Below are 12,387 nucleotides of genomic sequence, written 5' to 3'. Positions count from 1 at the left end.
GTATATATTCAGCGTGTATATCTATTGAAAATATAGCAGCATAGCTTTCATGTAGCTACGTGGATTTGTATCTATGTGGTATGTACTGGTTGACTTTGACGAGAGATAGAGATTAATGATACCCCCTTTTGCTTACCTTTCCCCCCTAAGTTGAAAACTCGAAATGCATAGCTCAGGGTGTCGAGCTCAAACTCCGTCGTCGAATTCATAATCCTTGTCCCACCGCTTTGATTACGTTATTAACATGCACATTGACTGGTGATGAACTGCACTTACCTTGTCCCAGGGCTTACTTCCATTCACGAATCGTAAATCCGTACCTACTCGAATGATGTCGTTGGGATCGTAATTCATCGTCGAAGCGTGGATCTGCGTACTATCAGTTGTTTCGATCCAACATGCATACCCGAGCAGGTGAGCAGACGTACAGTATAAGGCGTATGCAACACCACATCCCCCGCTTCATAATCTGTGACCAACCACCTCCTCCCAAATGTCTCTGAGTACTCTTTCGGCCCATCAGCAAGCAAGCCATTAGACATCATATTCTTGTTAAACGCATCCTTGGTCTCCTCCTTCGTCAACCCTGATTCGCGTGCCTTGCGCGTGAATTCCTCTTCTATCTCCCTCCCAAGATGATGTCCTACCTCTCGTTAGCCTCACATCAACAACCGCCACTATACCCATAAAAAAAGAACAAGAGGGGGGAAACCAAATTACCATTCTCGAGATAGATCAGCCCACCGCCCGTCAACCCAATATCCCCCATGGGCACCCAAGCAGTCACACTCGTATCCTCGCCCTTTCTCAGAAAAATCTGATCATAATGTACGCCAATCGCCTTATTCCCCGGCGTATTATTCCTCAGCAAACTGCGCTTCACACTCAGCGTATCCGCTCCCCACCCCGTCAATTCGGCCACAAAATCCCTCAACACAGGGTGTTTACAAAACTCCTCTTTATACCACTCTGCATAATGCGCCTGGAGCGCTAGATCCACGAATAGAGAAGCGGTGCCATCTGCGCCTGGGTTCCCGTTGTTGGGTGTTGCACCGGCGCCGATGCCCGGGTAGGACGAAGAGGGTTTGGAAGTGTCGAATTGGCCGAGGACGGGGGGAGTGGAGGGTTTCAAGACGCCGCTGGGGGCGAGCATGCGGAAGTAGGATTCTCGGGCCCGCAGCACGTCGGCGCGGGGAAGCAGGTGTTTGAGGAAGAGGTAGCCGTCTTCGTTGTACCGGCGCTGGAGTTCGGGGAGAGGGAGGGTGGGGGAGGAGGGGCGGAGGCGGGATACTTGGGTGGGGTGGAGGAGGCCGTCATTTACGTAGAGGTGGTTTCCTTCGAGGGATGGGGGGGATTGGGGGTGGGAAGGGGACGGGGGGATGGCGTGGGGCATTGTGGTGGTTGGCTTTTTACTGTTGTATTTGTTTCTATGGGGTGGAATTGAGGAATAGTCTAGTTGTAGAATCCATTGACGCTCTGGTCTTGATATGTATGCTCATACATGTGTAGTAGTAGTACAATGCAGTAGAGTAGTAAGCATTGGAGACCCTGTGCATGGATTCCCCGCGGGGAAGTACTTACTTAGGCATGTCTTCGGCCTCTATTGGCACGAAAAGGGGGGGTTGTGTGGCGGGCAAAGTTGCTTCTTCTGGCCAAATGCACCATGTGGGGCACCCCCCCCCCCAAAGCAACGCCCGTTTCCTGCGGCGAATTATTCAGGTTTTCCTTTGCCAGCAAAGCAACCAACCCAGCTGCTTGTAATTTTTACTTACCTTGCTACTACTCTTGCTCCGCGGAGCTCAAAACCCCCCTTCACCGTTTTTGTCCAATTTTTTTTACTAACCCGCAGAATATGGTTGGATGCTGCATTGCTGCTGATATCGGCGCGTCCTTCTCATCTCGGAGCACTGGAATGCAGCATCCTCGCGCGCATGTCCAGTCTTCGTAAATTTACCCGCAACTGTTGTATTACGGTCCCACTGCCACGCGCATATCGCGTGGCCAAGAGCAAATGCCATGGTACGAAGACCCTTGGGCCATGATTTTTTGTCTTTACTACCCGCTGTTTACACTTTGATTGACACTCCGTATCTAGTATTCGATGCCGCTCGCGTCACTATCGATGTAAGCTACGAGCGCTGAGGCGGGTGGCTAAAATCCGCGGTCCCCTTCCCCACCCCCCGTTGGCTAATGATCCTGCGATAGGCGACGGGAAGCAGCCGAAATGCGGAAGATGCGAACATGCCAAAAAGGAATGCGTATACGAGAGTGGTAGACGCTTCCGGCGATCTTCCATATCAGATTCGTTCAGCTCTGCCCAGCCCTGGGTTTCGTTCCCACCCCGAAGTAGGAAAACCACGACTACTCGTGTACCGTGGCGGCTTTTTGCTAATGGAATGCGCTATAGTTCAGTTTTTGGATGAATCCCCAGAGATTCGTTCACACTACGTTCAGAACGGCGACTCGCCTTTTAGCGGATCTTCTGTTTTGTATCAATCGCCTGGTCCTTCGGCAAGTGGCCAGGACAATAGTAACTTGACTCCAAACTCTACTCTGTTTACGCCCACGGAGGGCTTGACGGTCTTATCGCTGCTAAATTCTGAGTCGCCTGTTCAGCGGAATACTTCTGCGCCATCTATGACCCCGGGTCAGCCACCAAATACGAGTGCTTATCAAAGGCACGACGACGCCAACGCTAGCACGTTTGTTTATCAGCAGCCTCCTGGCGAGCCGGTTCTATGGCCATTGGAGCAGGAGCAGGAGGCTATGCTGCTTCAGCACTATATTGAAAATGTTGCCTTGTTTGTGAGTCTTTGGCCGTTGACAGCAACAAGAAGTTTTCTGCTCACTATTGTTAGTTTGATATGATGGATTCTAGAGATCATTTTGGCTGCCACATTGTCCAGATGGCCAAACAAAACAGTACACTAATGTGTGTAATTTCGTGTAGGACCCACTCTTATAAGAAGCTGCCTGCTGACTTGATGCAGGAATGCTATCCTCGCCTTGTCCGCACGCCAGCTTAGCCGGATTGCCGACTTTGATCCCTACATTGCTGATGCTTACTACCAGAGATGCTTTGACACTTTGATCCCTGCATTGAATGACAACTCAACCATCAAGGAAGAGCCACTGCTTGCAGCGACCGTTATTCTACGGCTATTGGAGGAGATGAACATTTCAGTTGTAGGAAGTGACCCTCAAGGCCATCTTTTTGGTACTCAAGCGATTATTCGCGCTGCTGAACAGTCGTATGCTGCTACATCTGGACCAGACTGGCGCCAGGCCATATACTGGGCCGCCTTTCGTCAAGAACTGTGGATCTCACTAATGACCCAAAAAGCCTTCAAGTTACACATATTCCCTGCAGACCGCTCACTCGAGCCGGCTACCGACTCAATGTGGGCTACGCGGACTATTGCACATCTTGGCGATGTGAGCAACTTTGTCTTTGGAGAGGACAGAAATAGCATCGCTCGCTACAATCAGCTCATGGACGAGAACAAAGCGTGGAACCAGTGCAGACCTGACAGCTTCGATCCGTATTATTTTCGCCACAAAGACAGTTCGAGCGGAAACAGCTTTCCAGATATCCGCCTACATCGAAAAGAGCATGTAATGGGCATGCAGTACAATCTCCTAGCTCATACACTGCTGATTGTACATGACCCTACGATACCGCAGCTTGGGCCTGCACACAAGGCTTCACGTGCCGTCGTGGACAAGGCTGTACAAGAGAACGTACGCATAATGTGCGGTGTCGCTCAATCAAATCCTAAAGTATTTCCCTGCATATTTGTCGCATGCTATGCGATTGCACTAGGTACGTGCTCTACTTGGAGCTTGCTCATACATAACTCTTTTCTTGCATTTGTTTCTAGAACACTTTCTAATGTACATAGTTGGCGACCGATTCACCATAAGAGAGGAGCAACAAAGCCTCCGCGATTTGTGGTACAGCTGTGAACAAACACATGCTTTCCCTCCTACCGCGATGATTGCACAACTTGAGGAATCTTGGGGCTGGCATAACCAGTGAAAACAGAATAGCCTGAGAACAATATTAGACTGAGCTGGCGTCTCGACCTTCATCGACAACCACACTACGAATCGAATCGTGCCCGAAACCGCTTCTTGTAGAAGAATCAACGTATATGTGCTTGTGAGAACATCCAGGGAATGAGTATGGGCGCGATACTCTTGAGCCTTCAAAGTCTATGGCTTAAAAGAATGAAAGGGCCGGTGCATTCATCTGATTCCATCTTTACCTTCCGCCTTGAGCCAGAAACAGTGGCCATTCGGGTCCTGACTCGAATGCTGGCATATGATTCATCACTGGAGGGCTCTCTCGGTCGTATGGCTCGAATAGTGCCAGCGGACGCCTATCCTTGGACAACGTTGACATTTCTGTCACACTTGCTTGGTCCAATAGTTGCAAAATTTGATAGGAGGTGGATCGCTGCTGGGGCCTTGTCGCCATACACAGCTTGATCTTCGAATTGAGCCTGCCCGAATAACTGTCTCCCGCTGGTCTCGACTTATCCCATATCTGACCACCAGGATTCATGCGACTCTTCGGCGACATGGTCCCCGTGCACAAGCACATCATCGTAACCCCCAGCTGCCAGACATCCGACGCTCCCCCAAAGAACGGATACTCTGGTGCATCGAACCCCGGCGTTCCCACTTGCTGCTTTATAGCAAGTTGTTCGCTCTGCGCCTGCGCAATATGGTCCTCGGAAACTCCGCATCCAAAGTCCGCCAGCTTCACCACTATCTGTCCCCCCTCTTTAGTCAACAGCACATTCCCTGGCTTAATATCCCGATGATAAATCCTACTCCACCCCGACTGAAAAATCTCGTCATCGCTCTTGCTAGGCTCCGGTCCCCAATGACAATACGTCAGCGCGCCGCACAGCTGGAAAAACCAGCTCCACACCTTACGCTCGTGGACATGCCTTCCTTTGGCGACTTGATATACTACCACATCCAGACTCCCCAGATCGCAGTACTCCAGGTACACGGCCGCGCGTAGCGCTCCTTTGTCGAGGAAATGATCAACCATTGTGACAATGTTCATGTGATCGCTTATCTGGTGCAGCAGTTGAATTTCGCGATGAGCAACTCTGTACTTGAATTCTTGAGCCCGAAAGCGTTTTTCGATGAAGACCATGCCTCGTGCGGAGGGGTTGCTGCAGGATACTTTTGCGATGCCCGCTTTCAAACCGCCGTTGAGCTTGCCGAGGTTTTTGAGGAGGTGCCAGGATTGTCGGGGTTGAGGGCGGTATTGCACGCGGAGGCGCTTGCAGTGCTCGACCATTGTTTTTGGATGGTGGCTTCTTTGAGATTTTGTGTGGAGATTGGTGGATGATGGGTGGATGTGCAGATGCGCCTTTTAACGTGCGACAGGGAGGTGTCGGACTGGGTCATATGGGGGGGTTGTATACTTCACAGGTGGATGTAGTCAATGAGTTGGTTGGTGGCATCACATATCTTATTTCACATACTTCTCCTTCTCCTTCGTGCATTCCAATCACGTACTCGTACTTTTCTTTTTTTTTTTGTCTTCTACCTGTATGTTCGTGGATTTCAATGCTCAGGATAACTACTTAAGGGAAGTACCTCTAAGGTGAGAGGTGCCAGGCCTAGTTGTCAATCCGCTAGTCGGCATCGCTCACATTGTACTAAGTTAACCATGTACGAGTTGGAAGAAAGAAATGAAAGGTTTCTTACGTATATGGATCTTTTCCGCAATGAATCTTCGCAATTAGCTTGGGATTAATGGTAGTGTTTAATCAAAGAGAAAATCTCAAGGAAAAAAAAGACTTCTTTTTCTTCTTCATTTCTACGCATCTCGGGAAGTGGCGAGAGACTTGGTTAAATCCTCAATAGTTCTTCGAAAATTCACGTATTTCTTTTAGGTTAATGAGAGAGAGAGATAGTGCCATAACATCACAAGTTCCATACCTTAATTCTACTTTGTAACTAATTCCTTTTTGCATACCTTATCTTGATATTCACTATTTTCTCTTTTCCCCATACCCTCCCAAGTCCCCCTCCTATCATACGGCTCAGACCACCCATACATTTCGCCATCCGTGTACGCACAGTCCCTTGGTGTAACGCATAAAACACGGCTATGGCGTGGTTCGCTGGTGATGCTGCCGGGGATGTGGGAGTATGTGCGGTTGGGGAAGAAGGTGCCGCCGATAGATGGTGGAAGGGAGATGGAGTGATTTTGCGGGTGTACAGAATGTGGGCAATGATTTAATTCAAGGATAGTTTTATTTTTAAATTGAATACTATCAACTAAAATATTAACATTTGCTTTGCAATTGTGATTTTGCGTAGTGACACTTGAATCAATGTGCTTTTCAGTCTCTTCAGAGTTGTTTACAGATCCTCTCAATCACCTTTTTCTGACTAATCGTAATTTACTAGCTCCGGTTGGTCAATTTAAATGAAATTACCTGGTCACGTTTTTATCTCTTAGGCCGAGTGTGTTGTTGCTTTCCAGGGTGTCCTCAGCTGAGTGATGCATGGGATGATGGGTCCAAGTAAGCCACCCCCTTGAAGAAGCCATGTGGCAAGAAAGTCAATCTTTGAAGAGCTTGTCCGACGATCGAAAGATGGTATCTACCGGCCAAGGGGTACAATGCGGACAACACTAGGGAAATAAGACCGGAAAGGGTTGTCCGTTTGAAATTGCGTATACAGTCAGCTATGTAAGTGAAATGGTATTTACTGAAGTGTCACGGAAACAACAAACCGAGTCCGCGTGTCTAAGCACTGGCGTAGTTCTTCCAACACCTTGTCCACGCACATGACTCTTTGTTGGAGACAGAGCCTTGCTAGTATGAAATGGCACCCTTCTCACGTCATTCAAACATGACTAGTTTGTATTTTGTTATTCTTTGAGGGGGCTGAGAAAAAGGAGTTTGTGTCGAGTTCAAACTCAAAAGGCCTAGAACAAGCCATGATACCTAGCGGCATGCCATGCCTGTCGTGACTATAGCGAACACGTGGATACCTATTGTAGAGTTTGTACAAATGACAGCCGTCAGGCCGTGCAATTTTGGTGGTTCGAGTTTCTTCGCCACATCCTATGTGAGCTTGTGCACCCCTGAGATATCACTAGTGGTTGTTGTATGTATGAAAGTACAAACTCTAACGCCACACGTCTAGACCCGTACCCGTGGTTCATTGTCTCCGTGAGATGGGCGATGAATGACACAACTGTCCCGCCGTTATTTCGTACGAGCTTACTATGCTCTGCACAAAGTCTGACCATACGGATGGGTTACAGAGACGTGCTTTTTGGTTTGGCGAGGACGGTAGGAACTTTCCGCATTGTGGGGTAGCATATGGGTACTAGCGGATACGGGAAAAAAATGATCGGTCAAGATGACAAGACCCGATCTTTGGGCCCTACTAGACGCCCCGCAAATCAAGAGCTCTGCGAGGTTGTGATAAAGGCGGAGGGAGGGAGATGCATGCTACTAGCAAAGGCCAAACTCCACAGCCAACCACTTGTTTATTAAAGCAGACATGCGTGACTTGAGCAGTTTTGATGCTAGCACTGCAATGCGACGCGCTAAGGTAGTGGAGCAGAGCTCACGTGACCGATTTGCATTGAGCCGAAAGTTTGATATTAGATACGACGATGACGGCTGGCTGATTTAATGTTGTGGACAATTGGTGATGACGCCGATTGAGATGTAAGAGGCCTAGGCCATACGTATGCCGTCAGCAGCCAAGGCACCGATGGAGACGGCAGTGAGCAGGACGAGAAGAGTGAATAGTTTTGGGCAGCTTGACGGCACTAGAGTATCAAGCCATGGTGCGTCGAGATGATGGTTGCGGCCGGGGCAACGACAGGTCATGCAGCCAGGACCTCGGCTAGTTACCACGTTGTGGTTTTAGGGCGCATGCATCTAAATTTAGCTGAGGCAGTGCATGCGCTGCATCGTTCATCTCATCATGGATGGCCGCCTTTTTTGCCGTTACCGTTGCTGTTGCCACTGCCACTCGCACGAGCTGTTGCATTGCTAGAGTAGTAGGATTTTTGCCGCTTGCGCGCATCCCGCTCGGCGCGTCCATGATCAACCCTTTATGCGCGGAGGAGGACTCAGGTGGCCGGCTGGCTGCATTGAGGTTGGGTAGTAGCATGGACCATGTTAAGCCTCACCGCTTGCACCTTCGCTACACTTTTTGTGCCGTATTCGTGTTGAGTGTGATAAGCGTCGTGTGAGCCTTGGCCGGAGGGATTAGGCCAGCAAGCCGCCTCAAAAATCCTTTCGACTCTTCAAGTCTCTATCCCTTTCCGTCAACACCATTCTTTCAGCTGGGGGTCTGTCCCCGCATCTATCTTGTTGCTCTCGTCATGACATGCGTTTGGACAGGTGGTTTCTGGCTTATGCGCTAACATCACTCTCCTTTTCCGTACCTACACATAGCTACATACATAGCAATTCACCACTCTCTGTCCTGCCTGCCCCTGCGCGCTGCGTCGGCTACTACTATCCTTGGCTACGCCACACTTGCCGCTTGATCCATATACTTCGCTGTCGTCCCGTCTGGTAATACTATACATCCGCTTCGCTAAAGCATACTTAGAAGACTTGGGCCTGTCAGACTGCAACTCGGCTACCGGTATTAATCTCTGGGTTTGCCCGAATACTACATGTTGCAGTAGCGCTCCACCATTGCACTGCATCTAACCACTACTCTAAAACCATCGTCGTGGGCCCAGCCTATCTACCCCTGGTCCCAGCCCTGGATTCATCTGCATGCGACACAGCTTCCTTTAGCATGCCACCGCCGCCCACCTGCTGACGATCCCCATGACAATCTCCAGCTATAAGCCCCAGAACCTGTCGTCCACGCCAAAGTCAGTCGCGCCGGCTGACCTGTTTCTTCTGCGCGTTGATCTCGCCTCAACACCGCACCAACAACAAAGGCCCATGGCGCACGACAGTCACAGACCCAGTCCTCTGCGGCCGGCCAACGAGCTTTGGTACAACATTCCGGCTTCTGCGAGCCGACATCAGGAAGAGGAAGAAGACGGGCCAAAGCTATCTGCATACCAAGCCACGGCACACCGATTTAGCTCATGCTCCTCTCACCCAACCACGCCGTTGCGATCGCCGCCAATCATAAACTCAGATCTCAACAAACCACTACCACCCTCGCCCTCAAATTCAGAAAGGAAACCTAGCAAATGCTCGACATTGTTTGGCCTTCTCCGTCGCGAGCCTCCCCGCCAACTAGACTCGACACTTCTGCAGCCCGAACCCTACCAACCGAACCAACGGCATTCCACAGATTTGAGTGTGGAAACACATGCCCGTTACTCGCATATTCACTCTCACAGTATGCCTAATTCGCCCCGTGGTTTCGTTCAGTCGCCCTGCAGCAGCGCAGAACATCTACCCCAGACTCAATTTCCAGCTACGGATTTCTCAGAAACCTTCCAGTACCAGCCGTATTCTACGCCGCCACAGAATCCGCCATCACTATCTCAGCAACGACGTACGGTTTCTTCCGATGCCCACCTCGAAATGATATCGCCCCGAACTCGCACCTTTCCTGACCCAACCCTCAACTCGACACCACGCGATACAGCACCCAGTAGACCACGGCCGCATACGACTTGTCTTTCACCTACAGAGCCTTTTACGGACATGTCACAATTTCACCTCTTTGCAGAGGCAATGACTGGTCTGCCGAGCGACACTGAACCTTTCTCTCCCAGTGCACCACCACAGCTCCGAGGTTCGCTTTTCGCTCGTCGGAGTACTAACGACAGCATTCCCCTGCCATTGCAGCACCCCCAGGAATCATGCGCCCCGCCAATGCGACGGCCCCAGCGAGAACAAAGAGATGACTGGCAGAACTTTGAACCCCCACCACTCATTTCGTCACTAGCAGCGCCCGCGCTCAATCATCCACAACCTTCACTGGATATGTTTGTGGACTCGTATCAGCCATGGCAACCACCTCCACAGATGGATGAAGTAAACGCGGAACTGGAATTGTTAGGACTGAACGACCCACCGCGAGGAGACGATGAGTTACCCAATTACCAACAGAGCCAGGAAGAAATGGCAGAGCGAAAGAGACTGGAGGCTGCAGCGAGGGCACGAGAACTAGAGGCACAATGGCGACGCACACGAAGATGACGAACACGTACGTCCAGCGTGATAAGACATCAGAACGAAGATAATGGAAGCGCGACAATCAGCGCAGCATTACGATAAACAGTTTTCACCATTATGCCATTCAAAGCATGTGGCGTGGATTTGAAATACTAAGATTTGATACCTTGCGGAGCTGTCAAGATCTGATCATTGTCGTATGATGATTACGCCTTCTTTTCACTACTTGCGGGTGTAAGAAAACCCAGCATCACCACTGGTTAATCACAGAGCACGATGGTCTTGCTATCCAGCAGCACAGATCTGTAGTTCCTTCTCGATGCACTGGTGCACATTGATCAAGCTGCCTGGTTTTTTTTCCATGCATTGGCTCGGATAGTGTATACGAATCGGAAACGCAGCCGTCATTATGCGCAAACTTGCATAGTCGCTACAAGTCACACAAGTCATTGACCAGGACTCTGCATACCATCCATACGGCGATACGGGCATTCTGGAATGCACTGACCCACAAAAACGAAAACTTTAATCCCTGTCATCTTTCCTTTCACATGCGACAAAGAGCCAGATATGTTGACGTACACCCTGATGCGGCCTTTGTATTCTCCGTTCTTACCGCATCGGGAAATGCAGCCCCCACACCCGCAAATGCTCTGCGCATGGGTATGAGTAATATCCTCAACAGGGGTCGTACGCCTCTTCGCATAGGATGCATGGTCCATCACGTTTCATTCACAGTGGGTCCGAACGTAATATATGAAGATGGCCAACGCCAATGTTTAAGTGACGACAAGTAAAGTAAGCCTCGCGGAATGCCTTAACGGAGCGGAGACTTGATGTTGGACAAACCTCCGTCATGAGATGCTGATCTTTATAACAAGTTCCGAGGAGGAGGAGAGATCAAATAGTACTTTGTAACTTCGTCACTGTCTCAGAAGTTTCGAATTGCAACAGCGTACAGACATAGAACATAATCAATTGGAGTTTGAACTCCCAAATACTTCAATGCCTCATTGCAAAATTCCATAGTAAAAACCACACATCACTATACTACTTACTCGTGACATCGGCCATGTCCGCCCACGCCTTACCACATGCACGCCTAGCCGTCAAACAATCACGCAAGCGACAAAGACGCACTAGGTCGGACATTAGACAACACATACACGCTAGGGCGGACATTCGCCATTCCGCGGGGAAGATAAACACGTCTTTGGGGGCCAGAAGAACCACAAATCTCCGCTTTATAGCAAGTATCTATGTAAATACCCGTAGAATAAACATGACTACAACAGCCGGTACCACTCTCCAAATCCACAATGTCCCCCGTCCCTCCCCTTGGCGTGGATGAACAAGCATGATAGCAGTAGTAGTAGAAGTAGTAGCAGTAGTAGTAGTCCCACCCACCACCCCACAAACTTGCTCACACCGTTTACTTAACCAAAAAAACCCCAAACGATCCTCGGCGTCCGTACCTGCCGAAACCCGCGAAACGACGATCAGCGGGAGAAAGAAAAAAAAAGTGGGAGTGGCGTAGGCTAAGCAAGTGTAATGTTATACGACACCGGGTAACGGTGTGAGTTGCGTGTTGCGTGTCAAGAAAAAAAAAACGGGTTGTGGGGTTTTTGATTGTGGCACGGGATTTGCAAGATGGGGTGGGTTCGTGTATGCGTACTAAGGCGTGAGATTAGATGGATGAATGGATGGATGGATGGGTGGGATGTGTGGAGATGGAGGGAGGGAGGGGGATTTGGATGGTGGATGGTGGATGGTGGATGGGCGAGGGCTATGCAAGCTGCACGCCTCATGCATATGCGGCCCGGGGGACATGTGAACAGCGCTGGGGTTGAAAATAGAAATGGGTGCATGGCGGAGATTGGAGTGGTGGTGAAGATAAGGAGGTGAGAGGAGGACTTGGGCGGCTGGTGATCGTTTCTTGGATGCGTTTTTTGTTGCATGGGAGGGGGTTGGTACGAAGTGATAGGGTATGGGGGGTGTGATAGGTGGCGGCGAGGCCGGGAGGGCGTGGAGTGCCTGGGCAGTGGTTGCCGTGATTGTCGTTAAGGGGGAAGTCGACATGCTACATGCCTTTTCAGGTACGCTTTGGCTGATGGCATTGGATTTGCGAGCTTCCTTTTGCAGTTCGTGGACGACCGGGTTTTGGTTTTGTTGGTCACGCTATGCAAGCTTGTAGAGTAGACATGAAGGCGAAAAGCGCGGGTTTGACTAA

The 12,387-nt window shown here is 50.0% G+C and overlaps 7 protein-coding genes across 7 annotated transcripts; 3 read left to right on the top strand and 4 right to left on the bottom strand.

The window, feature by feature from the left end:
* Positions 1 to 186: 186 nt before the first annotated feature.
* COCVIDRAFT_95324 (hypothetical protein) lies at positions 187 to 1,393 on the bottom strand (the record flags this gene model as incomplete). The annotated part of the gene is made up of 4 exons (XM_014702614.1): positions 187 to 225; positions 277 to 369; positions 429 to 643; positions 721 to 1,393. The coding sequence occupies 4 exons, from the start codon at positions 1,391 to 1,393 to the stop codon at positions 187 to 189; spliced, it is 1,020 nt and encodes a 339-aa protein (XP_014558100.1).
* Positions 1,394 to 2,391: 998 nt separating this feature from the next.
* On the top strand, positions 2,392 to 4,039 carry COCVIDRAFT_95392 (hypothetical protein; the record flags this gene model as incomplete). The annotated part of the gene is made up of 4 exons (XM_014702613.1): positions 2,392 to 2,805; positions 2,859 to 2,932; positions 2,991 to 3,823; positions 3,903 to 4,039. 4 exons carry the CDS (start codon positions 2,392 to 2,394, stop codon positions 4,037 to 4,039), a joined length of 1,458 nt encoding a protein of 485 aa, XP_014558099.1.
* A 225-nt stretch (positions 4,040 to 4,264) lies between these two features.
* COCVIDRAFT_25377 (hypothetical protein) lies at positions 4,265 to 5,320 on the bottom strand (the record flags this gene model as incomplete). Its single annotated transcript, XM_014702567.1, has 1 exon — positions 4,265 to 5,320. The coding sequence occupies one exon, from the start codon at positions 5,318 to 5,320 to the stop codon at positions 4,265 to 4,267; it is 1,056 nt and encodes a 351-aa protein (XP_014558053.1).
* Positions 5,321 to 7,060: 1,740 nt separating this feature from the next.
* Positions 7,061 to 7,300, bottom strand: COCVIDRAFT_95527 (hypothetical protein; the record flags this gene model as incomplete). Its single annotated transcript, XM_014702612.1, has 1 exon — positions 7,061 to 7,300. A coding segment is annotated over one exon (240 nt), but the record flags the coding sequence as incomplete, so codon positions are not given.
* A 1,088-nt stretch (positions 7,301 to 8,388) lies between these two features.
* COCVIDRAFT_36502 (hypothetical protein) lies at positions 8,389 to 8,835 on the top strand (the record flags this gene model as incomplete). The annotated part of the gene is made up of 2 exons (XM_014702611.1): positions 8,389 to 8,508; positions 8,617 to 8,835. 2 exons carry the CDS (start codon positions 8,389 to 8,391, stop codon positions 8,833 to 8,835), a joined length of 339 nt encoding a protein of 112 aa, XP_014558097.1.
* A 134-nt stretch (positions 8,836 to 8,969) lies between these two features.
* Positions 8,970 to 10,166, top strand: COCVIDRAFT_51260 (hypothetical protein; the record flags this gene model as incomplete). The annotated part of the gene is made up of 1 exon (XM_014702610.1): positions 8,970 to 10,166. A coding segment is annotated over one exon (1,197 nt), but the record flags the coding sequence as incomplete, so codon positions are not given.
* Positions 10,167 to 11,752: 1,586 nt separating this feature from the next.
* On the bottom strand, positions 11,753 to 11,965 carry COCVIDRAFT_95361 (hypothetical protein; the record flags this gene model as incomplete). The annotated part of the gene is made up of 1 exon (XM_014702609.1): positions 11,753 to 11,965. The coding sequence occupies one exon, from the start codon at positions 11,963 to 11,965 to the stop codon at positions 11,753 to 11,755; it is 213 nt and encodes a 70-aa protein (XP_014558095.1).
* Positions 11,966 to 12,387: the final 422 nt, after the last annotated feature.

The sequence above is a fragment of the Bipolaris victoriae genome (assembly GCF_000527765.1).
Source record: "Bipolaris victoriae FI3 unplaced genomic scaffold scaffold_29, whole genome shotgun sequence".
In the NCBI taxonomy this organism is placed as follows: domain Eukaryota; kingdom Fungi; phylum Ascomycota; class Dothideomycetes; order Pleosporales; family Pleosporaceae; genus Bipolaris; species Bipolaris victoriae.
Note: the sequence above shows the minus strand (reverse complement) of the source record. Positions and strands in the feature narration are given on the sequence as shown.